This window comes from Capricornis sumatraensis, chromosome 9 (assembly GCF_032405125.1).
Source record: "Capricornis sumatraensis isolate serow.1 chromosome 9, serow.2, whole genome shotgun sequence".
NCBI lineage: Eukaryota > Metazoa > Chordata > Mammalia > Artiodactyla > Bovidae > Capricornis > Capricornis sumatraensis.
In genome coordinates this window covers 54816972-54837340 of record NC_091077.1, presented here as the reverse complement: position 1 = coordinate 54837340, position 20369 = coordinate 54816972, and the positions used below count along the sequence as shown (strand labels likewise).

At 38.1% G+C, this 20369-nt stretch overlaps 1 protein-coding gene across 1 annotated transcript; it reads left to right on the top strand.

Annotated features, from left to right (window-relative positions):
• The first annotated feature begins 1111 nt into the window (after positions 1 to 1111).
• YIPF5 (Yip1 domain family member 5) lies at positions 1112 to 18661 on the top strand. The gene is made up of 6 exons (XM_068980482.1): positions 1112 to 1237; positions 1753 to 1872; positions 13030 to 13202; positions 14014 to 14159; positions 16144 to 16325; positions 17636 to 18661. Exons 2-6 carry the CDS (start codon positions 1763 to 1765, stop codon positions 17796 to 17798), a joined length of 774 nt encoding a protein of 257 aa, XP_068836583.1. The 5' UTR covers positions 1112 to 1237; positions 1753 to 1762; the 3' UTR covers positions 17799 to 18661.
• Positions 18662 to 20369: the final 1708 nt, after the last annotated feature.

Below are 20369 nucleotides of genomic sequence, written 5' to 3'. Positions count from 1 at the left end.
GTGTGTGTGGGTGTGGGTGTGTGTGTGTGTGTGTGTGTGAGAGAGAATGTGTTCAGTCAGACTGTAGTGTGTGTGTGTGTACAGTTGGACTGCAGTGTGTGTGTGTGTGTGTGTGTGTGTATTCTCACTTAGACAGGACTGCTGCCCACCAGGCTCCTCTGTCCATGGAAATTCCCAGGCAAGATTACTGGATTGAGTTGTCATTTCCTCCTCCAGGGGATCTTCCCAACCCAAGGATGGAACCCCAAGTCTCCTATGTCTCCTGCATTGGCAGGCAGATTTTTTACCACTGAGCAGATGGTACATACATCAATCAATTATCAAATTATTTGTAAAAGGTGATAAATTACATAATTGCATGAGCAATTTCAGAAATTCTCTATGGAGCATAAAATCTCAAAGGGTAGCTGCTCTATTTCTAGAGTATACTCCTATATATATATATATATATATAGTTTATGTCTTTTTGTTAGTGATTTTGTTTGCAAGGAATATGTCTATTTTTATTTCTTTATTTTTGTCTGATTTGGAGTTACTGTGTGTATCTGTATTTCCACGCCTTCACTCAGGCACTAGGTCTACAAAGCAATTCTCATTCTGAAGTTCAGTTCAGTTCAGTTCAGTTCAGTCGCTCAGTCGTGTCTGACTCTGCGACCCCATTTGCACGCCACGCCCCCGTGTCCATCACCAACTCCCGGAGTCCACCCAAACCCATGTCCATCAAGTCGGTGATGCCATCCAACCATCTCATCCTCTATCGTCCCCTTCTCGTGACCTCGATACTTCCCAGCATCAGGGTCTTTTCAAATGAGTCAGTTCTTCGCATCAGGTGGCCAAAGTATTGGAGTTTCAGCTTCAACATCAGTCATTCCAATGAAGTAGTAAGCAACAATTCTGCGCTTGCGCCTTTCTGCCTCCACCACTAACCAAGCTGCCAGAAGCTTTCCCCTCTTCCCGTTAAGTCCGCCGCGGGAGTTAGTTGGCCGATACTGCGCATGCTCCACATCGCGTTTGCCGCCCTACCAACCCCGCCCCCCGCCCTTCAGCCCAACCCCGCCCCCCGCCCTTCAGCCCGAGCCCAAAGGCTGCCAACACGCCTGCGCGAGCGGGCGTGTCCCGGAAGCAGTTCTTTGCTCTTCTGACACGTAGCAACCGGTCCAGTACAGGGTCCTTAGCTGAGTTTGGGGGGTTTGGGGGGCTACCAGAGCTACCGCCGCCGCCGCTGCCTCCACGTTTGGTGAGTGCCCAGTTCTGTGGCATGATGTTCGATTTCTCCCCGTACCTGGGCAGGGCGGCTCGTGGGCGCCGCGCCCGGGTCCTTTCTCTCCGACCCTCCCTCCCTTTCGGGCCTTGCTGACGCGGATCCTGCGAGACTATGCGCTTTCCCGGCCGGCCCAGGCCTTATTTTGCAAAGAGGCTGTCGTGTTTTCAGCTGTGAAGCCCTATCCCGACGTGACGAATATCTTTGCTGTTGTTGGTATTTTAGACCCCACTGAACCCGTCCTCCCGTGCCCCCGCCCCTCCCGTACCCAGGGCTTATCAGCCCCTCGAAGTGGAGGTGTCTTCCTGGGCCTTGACTTAGAGACATTTCTTTAGCACACCCAACCCCGCGACCCACCTTCCAAATGCTGCAACCCTAAATTCTGGAAGAATTATTTGCCGCCTTCTGAGGGTATTCGCTTAAGTAAAGTGTCAGGATCGAATTCAGGAGGCCCTTAGGCATAAGCTGTCTTTGCCATTTTTCTGTTGCAGATCATTTGCAATGTCAGGCTTTGATAATTTAAACACGGATTTCTACCAGACAAGTTACAGCATCGATGACCAGTCACAGCAGTCCTACGATTATGGAGGAAGTGGAGTACCCTATAGCAAGTAACATTTCAACTTTGGCAATTTGTTTTTCGAGATTGCAGTGAAAACATGTACCCTGAATGTTTGGTTCTGCCGTAGACTGAATGTGGGAACAAGTTGCTTATCAGGAATGTGACGTCTCATAATCTTCCTGCCTTCAGAGAGATCTTGACACTTCTTTGGGTCGGACGACATTGTCCTCTATAGAGTTTGGTATTTTCTGCAAAATACTGAGATGTGCCATGAGTGGAAAAATAGATTGTTTGAAGAACCTTTTTCTAGTACAGTATTTGAACATCATTTAGGGTATGGGTAGGAGCGTAAAGTAACTAGAGATAGGCTGTTTAGACCACAAGAGTAGTTAAAAATTAAAATCTTTTGACAGCTTCGTTAGTAGTTAAATCAGTCCAGTTTTCAGAGTATATCGATTGTTAACTGAAAGCACCGACACTGTTGAACAGTGTAGTTCCCTACTATGATTCACCAGGTAGTTTTCATATAGCAATTGATAATCACTTTTATTACTTCTCACACCAAAACTTTTGGTCAGTCAGTACTCGCAACTTTCCAGTTGCACATTGAAGGAGTGGGGCACGGGGTTGGAGACTCAAAACCTTCCAGTCCTGAACTGTTGAAAAAAACAACAGCAACAACAAAAAAATGTATTTTTTCCGTAGTTTCTGGTGTTTGTGGGGAGAAACAAAAGGAGGGCTTTTTACCAGTCTCCTCTAGGACATCATATTCTTAGTTTCTTGTGTATGTTCATTCTTTCAGTCCTGTCCAACTCTTTATAGCCCCATGGACTGTAGCGCGCCAGGCACTTCTGTCCATGGGACCTCCCGGGCAAGGACACTGAAGTGAGTTGCCATTTCCATCTTAGTTTCTTAGGTCATTAAGGTTAATCTTCTCAGCCTCCCTTTTAGTGAAGGAGTTTCCTATACCAGGGTTACTTAACCATTTTTAGATGGTCCAGGATCCCTTAGAGAAACTGAAGCAAACTAGGGGCCTGTTTCTGAGAAATACATGTTTGCAGTCAGACATCTGTATTAATGTGTGTATAACGTTCAGACAGTTCATGTGTTAACTGATGTGCATATGGACCCTGAATTTAAAACCATGAAGACTGTCCCAGGATGAGGGCATGTAAAGGGTGTGTGTCTAGTCTGAAAGAAGCGTTAGTACTAGGTCTTGTTGAAATTAACACAGTGTGGTTTGTCTTGCATAGGCTATACTTTTTACAAAGGCAAAAGCAAAAGAAACCTGGAATCTGCTTATTTTGGTACATTGTAAAGCTTTTTTCCCCTAAAACTTAACACAGTGAATGAACAGTGTAAGTGCGCATGTAAATAATAATCTCTATCTCTGAATTACTGTTTTTTCTTTCTGTTAAATTCTAAATTATATAATACTATTGAAGATTTATCTCTTTTTATCAGTTAATTGGTCAGGATTGGAGAAAATCTGTTGAGAAATATCCATTCATTTATTTACCTAAATATATATTTTTTGTGATTGTTCAGTGTATGACACGGAGAAGGCAATGGCACCCCACTCCAGTACTCTTGCCTGGGAAATCCCATGGACGGAGGAGCCTGGTAGGCTACAGTCTATGGGGTCGCTAAGAGTCGGACAAGAGTGAGCGACTTCACTTTCACTTTTCACTTTCATGCACTGGAGAAGGAGATGGCAACCCACTCCAGTGTTCTTGCCTGGAAAGTCTCATGGACAGAGGAGCCTGGTGGGCTGCCGTCTGTGGGGTCACACAGAGTCGGAGACGACTGAAGCAACCTGCAGCAGCAGTGTATGGCAGGGCAGATGAATGTAAGAATGGCTGGAGTGCTGCAGTAGGGCTTTGGAAAACCTATCTCTGTATGTGGACCTGGGTGTATTTTTAACCAGTGATATTGTTTAGACTCAACAGAATTATTCCACTTAGATTTCAAGTGAAAATGTATCTCTGCCTTTCTTATGTTTCGTTCTTTCCGTCCTTGTTAGCATCTCTTAAAGGTGTAACTTACCGTCCTGTACACTTAGCATCTCACTTCAGTTCTCCATGGAGCAGTTGTTTTAGATATGCTATTGCTAACCTCACAGTTCCATCTCAACAAAAATCATGCACTGGTAAGCGTTGCTTCAGTGCTTGTAAAGAAGTTTCATTCCAGGTGCTTATATAAATGTTACTGCAAATTAATAAATATGAATTTATAGATATTGCTGAGAAAAATAAGACTAGTGTGTTAGTAGTAATAACTGAGTTTCTGAACTTTAAGAATACTTGGGCTCTTCTGTATGTGCCTTCAATTGGATCTGCCCCTTAATGACATTTTTGTGTTTATCTCAGTTTATTAAATAATACTTTGTTATGTCAACTGGGTAACAAAGATCAGCTAACTTTTCTCTCTCTCTCTATTGATGAAAATACAGGTTCAGATATAATCTGACTTGGATTGTCTTCAAGTTTGACTTGGGTTATTATTAGTTCATAGTTCTACCTTTGCCCTATGAAGTCAGGTTTAACATTTTGCATAGTTTCCACTACAGGTACTTTACATTCATATAAGAAAAAATAAACCCAAAAAGTAAAAGGACCTTTGATCTCAATCTGCTGAGGTTTATGAATGTCTTATTAGACATTGTATTATATATATGTGTATGACATACATAGAAATACCAACTATGTATTTTTTAAAGCACTGAAAGCTAGTATTTTTTTATCTTCCTTTAACTGATAATACCTTTATGGACTACCTATGGATTTTGATCAGCTTAAGTTGTCAACCCAGTATGTTAAGAGGCTTTGTCTTTGTTGCTGATACTGAGTGGTTATGAGAGCATTGGTTTCATCTGCTACTTTTCCTGCTGTAGAAGTGTTGATTTAGTCGGTAAAGGTCATGTCTACCATATTATGTTTTAGTTTAAAATGAGTAGGAGTGAGTCAGGGATTTTCCTGAGCAGATCCTGCCAGAAAAGGGAAAGTGTAAAATTCCATGGTATTGTCTTTCATCTAATGAAGGAATAATAGTGCCACATTTAAAGCTCTTATTTGCTTGCATTATTTCTCTTCCTTACATGAAATTTATGGGTCTGTATCAGTGGTTCTGAAGTGTTGTCTACAGCTCTCAGAGTGTCCTTGAGATCCTTCCAGGAGGTTTTGAAAGATCAAAACTATTTTTGTAATAGTAGTGAGACATTTTGCTCTTCTGTGGTGGCTCAGATGGTGAAGAATCTGCCTGCAATGCCAGAGACCCAGGTTTAGTTCCTGGGTTGGGAAGATCCTCTGGAGAAGGACATGGCTACCCACTCCAGTACTCTTGCCGGGAGAATCCCCATGGACAGAGGAGTCTGGAGGACTACAGTCCATGGGGTCGCAAAGAGTCGGACATGACTGAATGGTTAACACACACACAGTGAGACATTTTATACCTTTTTAGGTGTGTTGGCATTTGCACTGATGTTGCAAAAGCAGTGATTGGTAAAACTGCTGGTACCCAAATGTGAATCAATACAGTGGCATCAAACTGTTTTAGTAATCATTGTATTCTTTATCACATACTTGTTGGGGGTGAGTGAAGCCATTTCATTTAAAGATGTCCTTCGTGAAGCTGTAAGAATTATTGTTTTAAATCCTGATCCTTGACAATATACATTTAAAAAATATTCAATGTGACAAAATGGGAAACAGTTCTAAAGCACTTCTACTTCATACTAAAGTATAATAATTATCTCTAGGAAAAGCACCTATGCAGTTTGAGTCACAAGCTGAATCAGCCACTTTTTCACGGAAACCTTTTTTTGGAAAGAACATCTGACAGACAAACTATGGTTATTCAGACTTGAATAATTTCTCAGAAAATCAATGAAGTGACCTGTTACTTCAAGGAAAGCAGTTGACAGTATGTGGGGCCAATGATCAGATTCACATTTTCAGGCAAAAATAAGCATTTTCAAAAACTTGTATCCATCACTGTGACATTGTCAGCTTCCCAGTAATTATTTTCTGATGAGAGCAGTGATGATATTAACAAATATGATTTATATACATATATTTCATATTAAGTGAGTCTATATTTGGAACATCTGCATAACTCATATTAATATTTTCTAAGTGGCCAATGCGTGATATTACAAAATTATACATGAGTAAAGAAAGGATCCAGTCAAAGTATAAGACAGTTCATTAGCATTCTTTCCAACTGCCACATTGCAAGGTAAGCTTAAAAAACTATCACTTTGCTCTGTGCTTTGATGTATCAGAAAGAATATTAATGATAATCTGAAAAGATTATGAAAACACTCTATTTTCCAACCACATGTCTGCAACACTAGATTTTCTTCAGATACTTCAACTAAATGGTATATCACACAACAAAAGGAATACAGAGGCAGATATAAGAATTTTCAGCTGTATTGAAAAATAGCTTTTTCATTTAAAAAAGTTTATGGTAATATATAATAGATTTAATCTTACTTTAACATTAATAAGTATTTTAAACATTTCTGTTTTAATTTCTAAAATGAAAAAATATTGATAGATATTACCCACATAAAAAATTTTAGTTCTCAATAACAAATTTTAAGAGTATAATGGGTTCTAAGATCAAAGAGTTTGAGAACCATGGGTTTATGTCATTCTTTTTGTTTTTTCTCTTGCATGCATATTTATATTCTCTGTCTTTCTCTCCCTGGAGAAAGAGAATAAAAAACAATCTGTTTATGCAGATTGTACAAACCTCCATATGGAGCTTTTCTACTTGTTCCATGAACTCTAAGGTGAATTTATGATACATCCTTAGAGAGATGGCACTATAGCGTATTCTACTAAATTAGAAGATGTGAGTTCTTACCCTAATTCAGCCAGCTTGCCCCCTGGGGGTTGTGTGTGTGTGTGTGTGTGTATAAGTAAGTAGGTAAATAAATAGTAATCAAGGTATTTGCATACCAGAATGACTGGGGAAATGCATATACAGAAAAAAAAATAACAGATGTTGATGTCAGATAGGATTTGAAGGTGATTTTTATTACAGTTGTTATAAGAGCTAGCTACTGGAATTAGAAAGTCTGGTTTTGAATCCTTGCACAGATCAATTGTGGACAAATCATTTTAACCCGAATATCAGTTTACACATTTTGGTAATGAAGAGGATGATAAAATTAACCTTCTAGAGTAGTGAGAATAATGTGAGGCAATTCACATTAAACACTTTACACAGTACTATTCAGAAAGTTATTATGTATGTTTTGGGAAATTTCAGTAGCTATATATTACATATAACAGAGTGAATGAATTTCAACAAATAATAACTATATAGGATTTTTAAAGGTACAAAAGATTATAATCTGAAAATTAAGTGTCTTCACTTGTTTTTGGGTCCCTTTACCTATATAATTGTGTATATAATATATATGTATATAAAACACATATAACCTAGATGTGCATATATAGTCTAAAAAGCATAGTCACAGTGGATACATATGAGGCATACTATTCTGCCTTTCAGTTTTTCTCTGTTTTAAAATTTGTATTTATTTATTTGTGCGTTTTTTGGCCACATTGCACGGCATGCAGGCTCTTAGTTCCCTGATGAGGATGAGAGGTTTGAACCTGCACGGGAGTCTTTAACCCCTGGACCACCAGAGAAGTTCCTGAATATTAGGTTTTTTTCTTCTCCACTAAATGTTTTTGATTATCATTTCTTTCAAGTACCTACAAAATCGCCTCATTCTGTTTAACAGATGCATAGTAATCTATGCCCATGTCACAGTGTAGTTACAGATATATATTTATATTATTTTGGTTTCTGGTTTTTGCCATTAAAATATTGCTGCAGTGCATTCTATCAATATATTTTATAGCGAGAAAAATAAATAGTATTTTTAAGCATGTATTGGACTAGCATGATAAGAGAATACGAGCTATGTGTAGTTGAAATTTTAATTAATTAATTGGTTTTTTAAATTAATTAATTTTTGGTTGCACTGGATCTTTGTTGTTGCAAGTAGGTTTTCACTAGTTGCAGAGAGCAGGAGTTACTCTCTGTTGCAGTGCACGGACGTCTTACTGCGGTGGCTTCTCTGGTTGCAGAACACAGGCCCCAGGCACACGGGCTTCAGGAGCTGTGGCACACTTGGGCTCAGCAGTCGAGGCCTGTGGGCCTAGTTGCTCTTCAGCACATTCAGTCTTCCCAGACCAGGGATCGAGCCCAGTATCCTCTGCACTGGCAGGCGAAACTCCCATCCACTGTATCACCAAGGAATTCCACCTTTGATTTGCTTTTAATCAAGATGTTCAGTTAATTTAAAAATTAGATTTAACTTTAAAATCTTAAGTAATAATGAGGTCATTAGGTTTTTATATTTTTGAAAAAGCGACTATAAATTTTTAAAGAGAATTAGAGACTAAAAGATCTCTAAGGCATCTCAGCTCTCATTTTTAAAATGTCTTACCTTTCTTACTGTGTAATTGGATTAGTCCTACTGATAGATAGGTCATATTTTTCCAGAACATGGTGAAACAGATCATTAAAAGCTATTGCTTCAATATTATTCTGTTCCGCTTCAATATTCTTCTGTTGTTTGCATCACTAAAAAAGCCATATCAAGGTCTGCTTCTACAGAGTAAGATTTGTTACAGTACATAGCAACAGAGATAATAAGTGTACATTTACTTAAAAAAATTAAAAGAACTATTCAAATGCAAGGTGCTTTAATTATGTTCTGTTATATTCAGAAAGCTTTCACAAGAAAGATGCTTCCTATTTTTCACTGTTTGAAATCGATGATTGTTCTTAAAGACACTCATGCACTTCCAAAAAATAACATATTCAAAATCGCCATTCTTCAGCACTCAGCTTTCTTTATAGTCCAACTCTCACATCCATACATGACCACAGGAAAAACCATAGCGTAGACTAGACGGACCTTTGTTGACAAAGTAATGTCTCTGCTTTTTAATATGCTCTCTAGGTTGGTCATAACTTTCCTTCCAGGGAGTAAGCATCTTTTTTATTTCATGGCTGCAGTCACCATCTGCAGTGATTTTGGAGCCTAAAAAGTAAAGTCTGCCACTATTTCCACTGTTGCCCCATCTATTTGCCATGAAGTGATGGGACTGGATGCCATGATCTTAGTTTTCTGAATGTTGAGTTTTAAGCCACCTTTTTCACTCTCCTCTTTCATCAAGAGGCTCTTTAGTTCTTTGTTTCCTGCCATAAGATGGTATCATCTGCATATCTGAGATTATTAATATTTCTCCCAGCAATCTTGATTTCAGCTTGTGCTTCCTCCAGCCCAGCATTTCTCATGTTGTACTCTGCATATAAGTTAAATAAGCAGTGTCACAATATACAGCCTTGATGTACTCCTTTCCCTATTTGGAACCAGTCTGTTGTTCCATGTCCAGTTTTAACTGTTGCTTCTTGACTTGCATACATATTTCTCAAGAGGCAGGTTAGATGGTCAGGTTTTCCCATCTCAAATTTTCCACAGTTGGTTGTAATCCACACAGTCAAAGGCTTTGGCATAGTCAATAAAGCAGAAGTAAATGTTTTTCTGGAACTCTTTTGCTTTTTTGATGATCCAGTAGATGTAGGCAATTTGATCTCCGGTTCCTCTGCCTTTTCTAAAACCACCTTGAACATCTGGAATTTCACAGTTCATGTCCTGTTGAACCCTGGCGTGGAGAATTTTGATCATTACTTTACTAGCGTGTGAGATAACTGCATTTGTGTGGTAGTTTGAACATTCTTTGGCATTGCCTTTCTTTGGCATTGGAATGGAAACTGACCTTTTCCAGTCCTGTGGCCACTGCTGAGTTTTCCCAATTTGCTGGCATATTAAGTGCAGCACTTTCACAACATCATCTTGTAGGATTTGAAATAGCCCAGCTGGAATTCCATCACCTCCACTAGCTTTGTTCATAGTGATGCTTCCTAAGGCACACTTGACTTCACATTCCAGGATGTCTGGCTCTAAGTGAGTGATCACACCATCGTGATCATCTGGGCCGTGAAAATCTTTTTTGTACAGTTCTTCTGTGTATTCTTGCCACCTCTTTTAATGTCTTCTGCTTCTGTTAGGTCCATACCATTTCTGTCCTTTATTAAGCCCATCTTTGCATGAAATGTTCCCTTGGTATCTCTAATTTTCTTGAAGAGATCTCTAGTCTTTCCCATTCTGTTGTTTTCCTCTATTTCCTTGCATTGATCACTGAGGAAGTCTTTCTTGCAAGGCTCTCCTTGCTATTCTTTGGAACTCTGCTTTCAAATGGGTATATCTTTCCTTTTCTCCTTTGCTTTTCGCTTCTCTTCTTTTCTCAGCTATTTGTAAGGCCTCCTCAGAGAGCCACTTTGCTTTTCTGCATTTCTTTTTCTTGAGGATGGTCTTGGTCCCTGTCTCCTGTACAGTGTCATGAACCTCCATCCGTAGTTCATCAGGCACTCTTGTCTATCAGATCTAGTCCCTTAAATCTATTTCCCACTTCCACTGTATAATTGTAAGGGAATTGACTTAGGTCATACCTGAGTGGTCTAGTGGTTTCTCTTACTTTCTTCAATTGCAGTCTGAATTTGCCAATAAGGAGTTTATGGTCTGAGCCACAGTCAGCTCCCTGTCTTGTTTTTGCAAACTGTATAGAGCTTCTTCATCTTTGGCTACAAACAATCTCATCAGTCTGATTTCAGTGTTGACCATCTGGTGATGTCCATGTGTAGAGCATTCTCTTGTGTTGTTGGAAGAGAGTGTTTGCTATGATAATTGCATTTTCTTGGCAGAACTCTATGAGCCTTTTCCCTGCTTCATTGTGTACTCCAAGGCCAAATTTGCCTGTTACTCCAGGTGTTTCTTGACTTCCTACTTTTGCATTCTAGTCCAAATCCTGAAAGATGATGCTGTGAAAGTGCTGCACTCAATATGCCAGCAAATTTGGAAAATTCCGCAGTGGCCATGGGACTGGAAAAAGTCACCTTTCATTCCAGTCCAAAAGAAAGGCAATGCCAAAGAGTGCTCAAGCTACTGCACAATTGCACTCATCTCTAAGCAACTTCACTTTCACTTTCACACGCTAGTAAAGTAATGCTCAAAATTCTCCTAGCCAGGCTTCAGCAGTACGTGAACTGTGAAATTCCAGATGTTCAAGCTAGTTTTAGAAGAGGCAGAGGAACCAGAGATCAAATTGCCAACATCTGCTGGATCATTGAAAAGGCAAGAAAGTTCCAGAAAAACATCTATTTCTGCTTTATTAACTATGCCAAAGCCTTTGACTGTGTGGATCACAACAAACTGTGGAAAATTCTGAAAGAGATGGGAATACCAGACCACCTGACCTGCCTCTTGAGAAACCTATATGCAGGCCAGAAAGCAACAGTTAAAACTGGACATGAAACAGCAGACTGTTTCCAAATAGGAAAAGGAGTACATCAAGGCCATATATCGTCACCTGCTTATTTAACTTATATGCAGAGTACATCATGAGAAATGCTGGGCTGGAAGAAGCACAAGCTGGAATCAAGATTGCCAGGAGAAATATCAATTACCTCAGATATGCAGATGACACCACCCTTATGGCAGAAAGTGAAGAGGAACTAAAGAGCCTCTTGATGAAAGTCAAAGAGGAGAGTGAAAAAGTTGGCTTAAAGCTCAACATTCAGAAAACGAAGATCATGGCATCTGGTCCCATCACTTCATGGGAAATAGATGGGGAAACAGTGGAAACAGTGTCAGACTTTATTTATTGGGGCTCCAAAAATACTGCAGATGGTGATTGCAGCCATGAAATTAAAAGACGCTTACTCCTTGGAAGGAAAGTTATGACCAACCTAGATAGCATATTGAGAAGCAGAGACATTACTTTGCTGACAAAGGTCTGTCTAGTCAAGGCTGTGGTTTTTCCTGTGGTCTGGTATGGATGTGAGAGTTGGACTGTGAAGAAAGTTGAGCACTGAAGAATTGATGCTTTTGAACTGTGGTGTTAGAGAAGACTTGAGAGTCCCTTGGTTGCAAGGGGATCCAACACGTCCATTCTAAGGTGGGGTCAGCCCTGGGTGTTCTTTGGAAGGAATGATGCTAGAGCTGAAACTCCAGTACTTTGGCCACCTCATGCGAAGAGTTGACTCATTGGAAAAGACTCTGATGCTGGGAAGGACTGGGGGCAGGAATAAAGGGGGACGACAGAGGATGAGATGGCTGGATGGCATATTCGACTCAATGGACATGAGTTTGCGTGCACTCCGAGAGATGGTGATGGACAGGGAGGCCTGGCGTGCTGCGATTCATGGGGTTGCAAGGAGTCGGACATGGCTGAGCAACTGAACTGATAATGAAAAGGACATCTTTTTGGGGTGTTAGTTCTAGAAGGTCTTTTAGGTCTTCATAGAACCTTCCAACTTCAGCCTCTTCAGCATTACTGGTCTTGACATAGACTTGGATTACCATGATATTGAATGGTTTGCCTTGGAAATGAACAGAGATCATTCTTTCATTTTTGAGACTGCATCCAAGTACTGCATTTCAGACTCTTTTGTTGAGTATGATAGCTACTCCATTTCCTGTAAGGGATTCTTGCCCACAGTAGTAGATACGATGCTCATCAGATGTATATTCACCCATTCCAGTTCATTTTAGTTCGCTGATTCCTAAAATGTCAACGTTCACTCTTGCCATCTCCTGTTTGACTACTTCGAATTTGCCTTGATTCATGGACCTAACATTCCAGGTTTCTATGCGATATTGCTCTTTACAGTATTGGACCTTGCTTCCATCACCAGTCACATCCACAACTGGGTGGTGGTTTTGCTTTGGCTCTGTCTCTTCATTCTTTGTGGAGTTACTTCTCCACCAATCTCCAGTAGCATGTTGGGCACCTGCCAACCTGGGGATTTCCTCTTTCAGTGTTCTATCTTTTTGCCTTTTCATACTGTTCATGGGGTTCTCAAGGCAAGAATACTGAAGTAGCTTGCCATTCCCTTCTCCAGTGGACCACATTTTGTCAGAACTCTCCACCATGACCCATCTGTCTTACTGTAGATAATTAGCTTGATCTTAGTAGTTAATTTCAACCATGATTTATAAAATCTACCAAAGTAGATATTCTGGAAATTGCATGACATATTTCTTGCCTGTCAGGGATATCAGATTTGGATGTTGACATAATTCTGAGGCATGTAACTTTACTTGGCTTTTTAGACAGTATGCTGGCTATGACTACTCGCACCAAGGCCAGTTTGTCCCCGCAGACATGATGCAGCCACAACAGCCATACACCGGGCAGATTTTCCAGCCAACTCAGGCATATACTCCAACTACACCTCAGCCATTCTATGGAAACAACTTTGAGGATGAACCACCTTTATTAGAAGGTACAGTCGGTTGCAACTCTTGATAGTGCTCTATAATATCCAGATGCTGAAAGTAAATCTTTGTTTGAAGAAGAATAAGGTTGTAGGAAAAAAGTTTCTACTAAGTGACTCATTTCAAATAACACTGAGCCAGAGAGAACCAGACTTTTTTTAATAGATCTTTATATAGTGATAATAAAGTATGTCAGTATGTGAGCAGAGTAACTTTTACTTTAGATTATTAATGCAATTCTATCAGTGGAAGAAATGAGAGGAAATAGCATGGTATTGACTGTTCTGCATGAAAACAAACTGATAGAGCTAGTAACATCAGTGTACAGTGTTTTTCAAACTGTGTCTCCAAACCCAAAAAGCAATAGTTCTAAAAATTTGGGGGGAGATCAGATACCCTTTGGAAGTCCAGTGAAAGCTATGCATACTCTTCTCAGAAAAATGCACATATATACAGAGAAGACATAGTTTTGTACACATTTTCGCAGGGCCTCCTGTGTTTCTGAACCCCCGGGTATAGAGCCCCTTACTATGAATGCTGTCTGTGTATTCTATGCTATAAAGGCCTAGCTCAGAGTGTCTGATTCATTATGTCCTTACCTTTTTCTAACACCAAACCAGAGATTTGATATTTGTGGAATAAGCACCGTAATCAGTAAAGACTGATTGAGGACTCACTAAAATAATATCTGATGTTGCTAGATCACTTTTTTGATACTGGTTGTTTCATTTTGTTTTTCACCCTGTTACAATATAAACTCTGGTAAACTGAAAGTATATCACAAATCCTGATTGACTTTCTTATTTTCTTTTTCTTTAGAATTGGGTATCAATTTTGACCACATCTGGCAAAAAACACTCACAGTTTTACACCCCTTGAAAGTAGCAGATGGCAGCATCATGAATGAGACTGATTTGGCAGGACCAATGGTTTTTTGCCTTGCTTTTGGAGCTACATTGTTACTGGTAAGATTCTAGTTGGAGCTCTCAATGTGAGATTAAAGAATGGAATTTAAATATTCCACCAAGAGCCTTTATTAAGACTCTTCTTTTACATCAAGTTTTAATGTGTCTTAAAAGGTATCGAGTTGTTTAAGTTTATACATATTCGTCACTTCACCATTGATAATATGGTATATTTAGAAATCATTTCTTGTTCCAATAAGTGGTCCAATTATTAGGGAGAATTGTTAATAAATAACATGTGGCTTTAGTCACTTACCAGAATTCCTTTTTTTTTAAAGTTGCCCTTGAGTAGAGTTTTGTTGCATAAGTGCTGGTCTTTCTTATATATTATTTTAATATTTAATGAATTGATAAATTAAAAGACAACAACTTTTAGTCTCTCTCATCTCTCTAAGAATATTGGAGCATATTGAAAATGAGAAATTGTAAATATAATTGTTAATGTTTGTTTTATTTTATCTTATGTCCTCTTCTGAATTAGAAGAAATAAACAATATAATGAATTAAAGATGGAACTTTTAGTCAGAAAAGCTAGGCATGAACTCAATGCGTCTAATCTGCCCGTGATTTCACCCTTCACTTCCCTCTGATAAATAACCACCTAACAAAATTGTTTTGGAGATTAAGACAGGTTATATGAGAATACTGTTCAAAGTATTTTGAATATAGTATTCAGAGTTTTAATGCATTGTACCCAGTGTCAGATTTTATTATTAATAAACCTTTTTAAACTTCTACACTCTTAATCAGATATTTACAAACAAGTATTGATTCTAACAAAAATCCCAGGGAGATTTCCATTAATGTAATCTGTAGAGGTATTTTCATAATTGAGTTTCATATGTCAGATGGGTGACAAACCAGAACTTTTTAAAGGCTTTTTCGCAGACTGATTTTAGTGATAGCATGACCTAAATACACTGTTTGTTCACGTAGCATGACTAAGAGTACTAACTCCAATTAAGCTCATGTTTATTGTCCTAAGATTGTTTAGTGATGTCTTTTGTAAGAGCAGAAAATTTTTAAAGTTTTTGCTTGTTTGTCAGAGAACTGTATAAAGCAACCACCAATTTGGAAAAATAATGAAAGAAGAAAATATCTTCCATTATATTCCTCTTACCCAGTAGTTAATCACTTTTTTCCTCCCCTCCTCACAGAACCCTGGCTTCCTTTCTCCTAATTCCTTTAACACCCATATAAAATCAGTGATCAGAGAAGGCAGTGGCACCCCACTCCAGTACTCTTGCCTGGAAAATCCCACAGACAGAGGAGCCTGGTAGGCTGCAGTCCATGGGTTCGCTAAGAGTCAGACACGACTGAGCGACTTCACTTTTGCTTTTCACTTTCACGCATTGGAGAAGGAAATGGCAACCCACTCCAGTGTTCTTGCCTGGAGAATCCCAGGGATGGGGGAGCCTGGTGGGCTGCCATCTCTGGAGTCGCACAGAGTCGGACACGACTGAAGTGATGCAGCAGCAGCAGTAAAGTCGATGACATTATTTCTGCTGTTAAAATGATTATGACTATATCTGCCAATGAAAATAAGTTGTTTAAGGGCAATTTTGGTGGAGTTGGGTGTGTTCAAGTGGTATTAGCTACTATCCAAATATTTGAATGACTTTCCATCTTGTTTTGGTAGTTTATTTGCTTAAAATCGGCCATATTTATTTTTAGAAATCTATGACTTGAGGTGATTCTACAATGGTTTTATATCTTTATTTGTTGAATTCTATGCCAAACTCAAATGGTAGCTAGAAAATGAAATCCTGAATATCTGTGTGTTGAGAGGTGGGTACTTTAAATTTCTTGAGAAAGATATAAAACGCAGTCTGCTCACTGTTTTACTTCCCTATAGGAAGAATAGATACCTCTGTGGATTTTAATCCTCACAAATTAAAAATCTTCTACAAGTACCGTTTTAGGTGAAAGAAGCCCAAAGTAACTTTCTTTGCCCTCTAACATGTCATCTTTTTGTTACCCATAGGCTGGCAAAATCCAGTTTGGCTACGTATATGGAATCAGTGCAATTGGATGCCTAGGAATGTTTTGTTTATTAAACTTAATGAGTATGACTGGTGTTTCATTTGGTTGTGTGGCAAGTGTCCTTGGATATTGTCTTCTTCCTATGATCCTGCTTTCCAGCTTCGCTGTGATATTTTCTTTGCAGTAAGTACTGATCTTTATTTTGGGAGTTGATTGACCAATTCTGTGTAATAGAATTTAGTTCACTGTCAATTTGAGGTAAATCACTAATTCAACAAACAGATAGTGGCTGTTATAAATGAAGACTGTGTTACATACTTTTCAGTGATGAATAATGGAAGTGAGAATAAATTTAAAATCATTTATACCATGTCTTCTTTCCATATAATAAGGAATTTCACTAGTTTTAGGTAAACTTACCAGTGTCCGTAAACAGATTGAACAGAGGTGATTGTTAACCTAAATATTGCATGGAAGAGATCAGGTTGTTAAAATTATACTTAGCCTCTCTTTGATTTTTTTTTTAAATATCTTATTTCTTAACTATATCAGGCATATACTAAGTGAATGAATAATAAATGCATATTCTCTATTTAGTAGCTTCTTAACTAAAACTGGAACTTTTTATGTCAAGAGACTGTTTCTAGCTTACTGTGTTTTCAAATATCCTTGTACACAGCTTTAAAGTTGTGTTATTTTAAAATAATACTTTTAAGTAAGGATTAAAGAGAGAGGTATATATTACTGCTCATGAAGTTGCTTCTCATGGCCAGTGGACAGATGCTGTCTCAGTAGTTCAGTCCCCTCGTTCTGGCTAGTGCTAGACATGAGGAAAGACTGAGCTTTGTTATACCTAGAGTGGAAAACAAGGCATAGCGGAAGAGTATGTATCAACTGATACTATAGATTTGAAAGGGTGATGGCCTTACAGTGTCCCTGTTTTGGATGAAAATGCTTCAGATTTTCAGTGTAGAAACTGCTTCACTCTTCTCATTTGTTAAAATTGATATGTTTATATTTGAATTTTAAAGACAATGTTTCTACTAAAACAGTGTCTTCCAGCCAGGGGCAGTTTTGCTACCAGGGGATACTTTGCAATGTTGGGAGACAATTTTAGTTATCAGAACTCTGGAGGGGCAGAGGTACAATGGGTATTTTATGGCTAGAGGCCCGGGATGCTGCTGAATGTCCTAATGAACAGAACAGCCCTCACAGCAGAAGCACACACAGGCCAAATGTCAGTGCTGCCAAGTTTGAGAAATTGTGCTATATTAAGAAGCAAAATATGTTACAGATAAGCTTTTTATCACATGAAATAATTGAATTAACTGAGATACATCAGCATTTGAAGAAAGGTCTTGGTTATTTCTGTAGACGTCTACATGTGATTTAATTTTTAAGTACTTAAGAATTGGTTATGGTAGTACTCTTACATAACTAATCTCATCTTCTGCTTTTTCTCTCCGCTCTCCATTTTTCTTTGTCTGTTACAGAGGAATGGTAGGAATCATTCTTACTGCTGGAATTATTGGATGGTGTAGTTTTTCTGCTTCCAAAATTTTTATTTCTGCATTAGCCATGGAAGGACAGCAACTTCTAGTAGCATATCCTTGTGCTTTGTTATACGGAGTCTTCGCCCTAATTTCCGTTTTTTGAACTGAATTTATCTGGGATGTAGACATCATTGGGCCAAATAACAAAAAGGACTTTGAACTCTTCAATCGGACCAGCAAATGGCTACAGTGCAACTCTCATGCAGATGTAATGTTTGACTCTTGGAGCAGTGGAAGTAAATAAGTATCTTTGGTTCATTTTTATGGAACTTTTGAATACTATATTGGATTTTTGCAGTATGACTAGATTTAAAAGGTGTTTGTGCTTATACAAAGAAGAAGTGCTATTTCTTTCCTGTTCCTGCAGCCTTAGAAAAACAACCTTTTCCCTTGCTAATTGTATATTATGGTGTTTTTGATAGATTTTTATCAACTGTGGGAAACTAACCACAGAGCTGATACCTTAAAAACAATCCATAGTAGAGAAGACACAGGACTTATTGGAGAAATATTTTTCCAAGTAATTAGGAAAGAAAACTTGCCTGTGTTGTTGAGTCAGATGCAATTGAAGCAAAAAAGTGATCCCAATGTGAAGTTTTATGAGTTTGCACTTCAGAAATTTGATGTTCCTCTAAATCTCATGGAATTTTGGCCAAAATTCAGCAATACAGGTAGTTCACAGTCTACCTTATTGTAGACATGGAATGTGAATATCTGTTTAAATATTAGCATTAGCTAAAATATAGTGACCTAGACTGGCCACATTAATGTTATAGTTGGATTTCCATGTTTCCCAGGAAAAAGATAATCACTAACCTTCTTTGAGGAAAATATTTAAAATATCACAATTTCAGTATTGCAGTTCCCAATGTGAAGTGTGTTTGATGCTTACTGATTAAAATTTTCCCAATTAATTTAAACTGTGTTGTTGAGTTTATTGTCAAACCAAGATTTTCGGTGTTCCATTTTATTTAATTAGGCTCTGGTTTTGACTTGTATTCCCAATTTATTCTAAGCTTTAAGAATAGTGGTCATCTAGTATAGAATCAAAAAAAAATAAGTGAGATTAAACAAAACAGTTTGTTTTGAGTTACAACATTATTTTCTTGTATTAAACTTATTTCATTAATGTTGTCATGCTCTTGTTTAAAAAATCTATAAGGAAATACTGTATCTTGTGTACTGATTGGCTTTTTCTGGAGAAACTGCTTCTAATTTTGGACAAAGATCAGTTATGAGAAAGGTGCCGTATTGGGAGGAAGTATTGCCTTTTTTTTTTTTTAAGAGGAGACTTTCAGACTAAAAAGAAATGCCAAGCTGACATATTCTCAGTTCTTTTTTAGAGCTAGTTTTCAACCATAAAAGATTAATAAAAAACATACTACTTACAAGAAGATCATGATTTCTGATCTCCAGAATTACATGAATTTGTTTTTCTTCATTAGTATTTAATCTTCTGGAGGGGTGCACTCACTGATAATTAGTTTTTGGCTGGGTTTTTAAACTTAGCAAATTGTTTTAGAATATTTTTATTACAGTCCTTGGATAGTATTTTTTATTTTGCCTTTTTCAATTCATTTTATAAATGTGAACAGTTCTTCCTAAGATGAATGTCATGGGTGCCTTCTGTTAGTATCCAGTTATTCCTAATGAAGAGGGTAGATGATGTGCTGGGTGTTAAAATCTTCCACTGTTGGTTAAACTTAAGACCATTAATCTTCAGCCAGATTCCCCAAATGAATCAAATTGTTATCTTATTTTTTGCCTCCACCTCCAACAAAATAACATTTACCTTAAATCACTGATGTCGAGATTTTTGTTGTTAGCTGTCTTTTATTTAACCCCAAAATAATCAGTTGCAAAACTATTTTATTATTAGCTATTTTGTCAGAACAGCTATACAGTGGAGCTGCCTTTGATGTAAGTAAGAGTTGAGCTCATGAAGAGTCATATGTAGCCAAAATTTCCCCTTTGTAAAACTCAAATCAAAAATACAGTATATATAGCCATATTTGTGCATACTTAAAAAACAGATATACTGTGGCTCAAGAATACTATGTGGTAACTTTTTTCTACTGGTTCAGTTAAGTATCAGGAAGAGCATATGGTTTGCTTTTACACCCATTTAATGCCAAAACATGCTTGTACCTTTAAATACTGGAGATGCTCACAGCATTACTAAAAGCTTGCCTGTTCACTGTCTCTGAGTAAAACTGCCTGGGAGTGGAGTTTGCAGGTTCACTCACTGAAGCTAGTGTGTCATTTATGCAAGCACGTGTATGCCAAGGACATGTAGTTGATTTTACATATAGTATAAATGTGTATTTTACAACTTTGCTGTAATACTGCATTTACCAATGGATGTTTCAAGAGCTGTATAACAAAGCTTATAGAAGTAGGTGTTCTTTCGCCAGATATAGTTATGCAGATAATGAAAAATTCTGTAAATCTTTAAATCCTAACTATCCTCAGATGCTACCCATCCAATCAAAGAGAATTGTTTAAAATGTATCTAATGACCTGATATTGGATAGGATCTAAGTACTATGCATATGACTTTTTACAACTCTAATAGGCATTGCTCAACTCAGATATACTAAGTATATCAAAATATACTAAATATTATCAAAACTAAGGACAATTATCTCTATAATGTTATCTTACAGGATACTCT

Bases quoted from the DNA above. Each gene is read 5' to 3' on its own strand.
- YIPF5 (XM_068980482.1), top strand. From the start codon at position 1,763: ATGTCAGGCTTTGATAATTTAAACACGGATTTCTACCAGACAAGTTAC. The intron at 1,873-13,029 runs GTAACATTTCAA...TTGGCTTTTTAG, and splicing joins AGTGGAGTACCCTATAGCAA to ACAGTATGCTGGCTATGACT. The intron at 13,203-14,013 runs GTACAGTCGGTT...CTTTTTCTTTAG, and splicing joins TGAACCACCTTTATTAGAAG to AATTGGGTATCAATTTTGAC.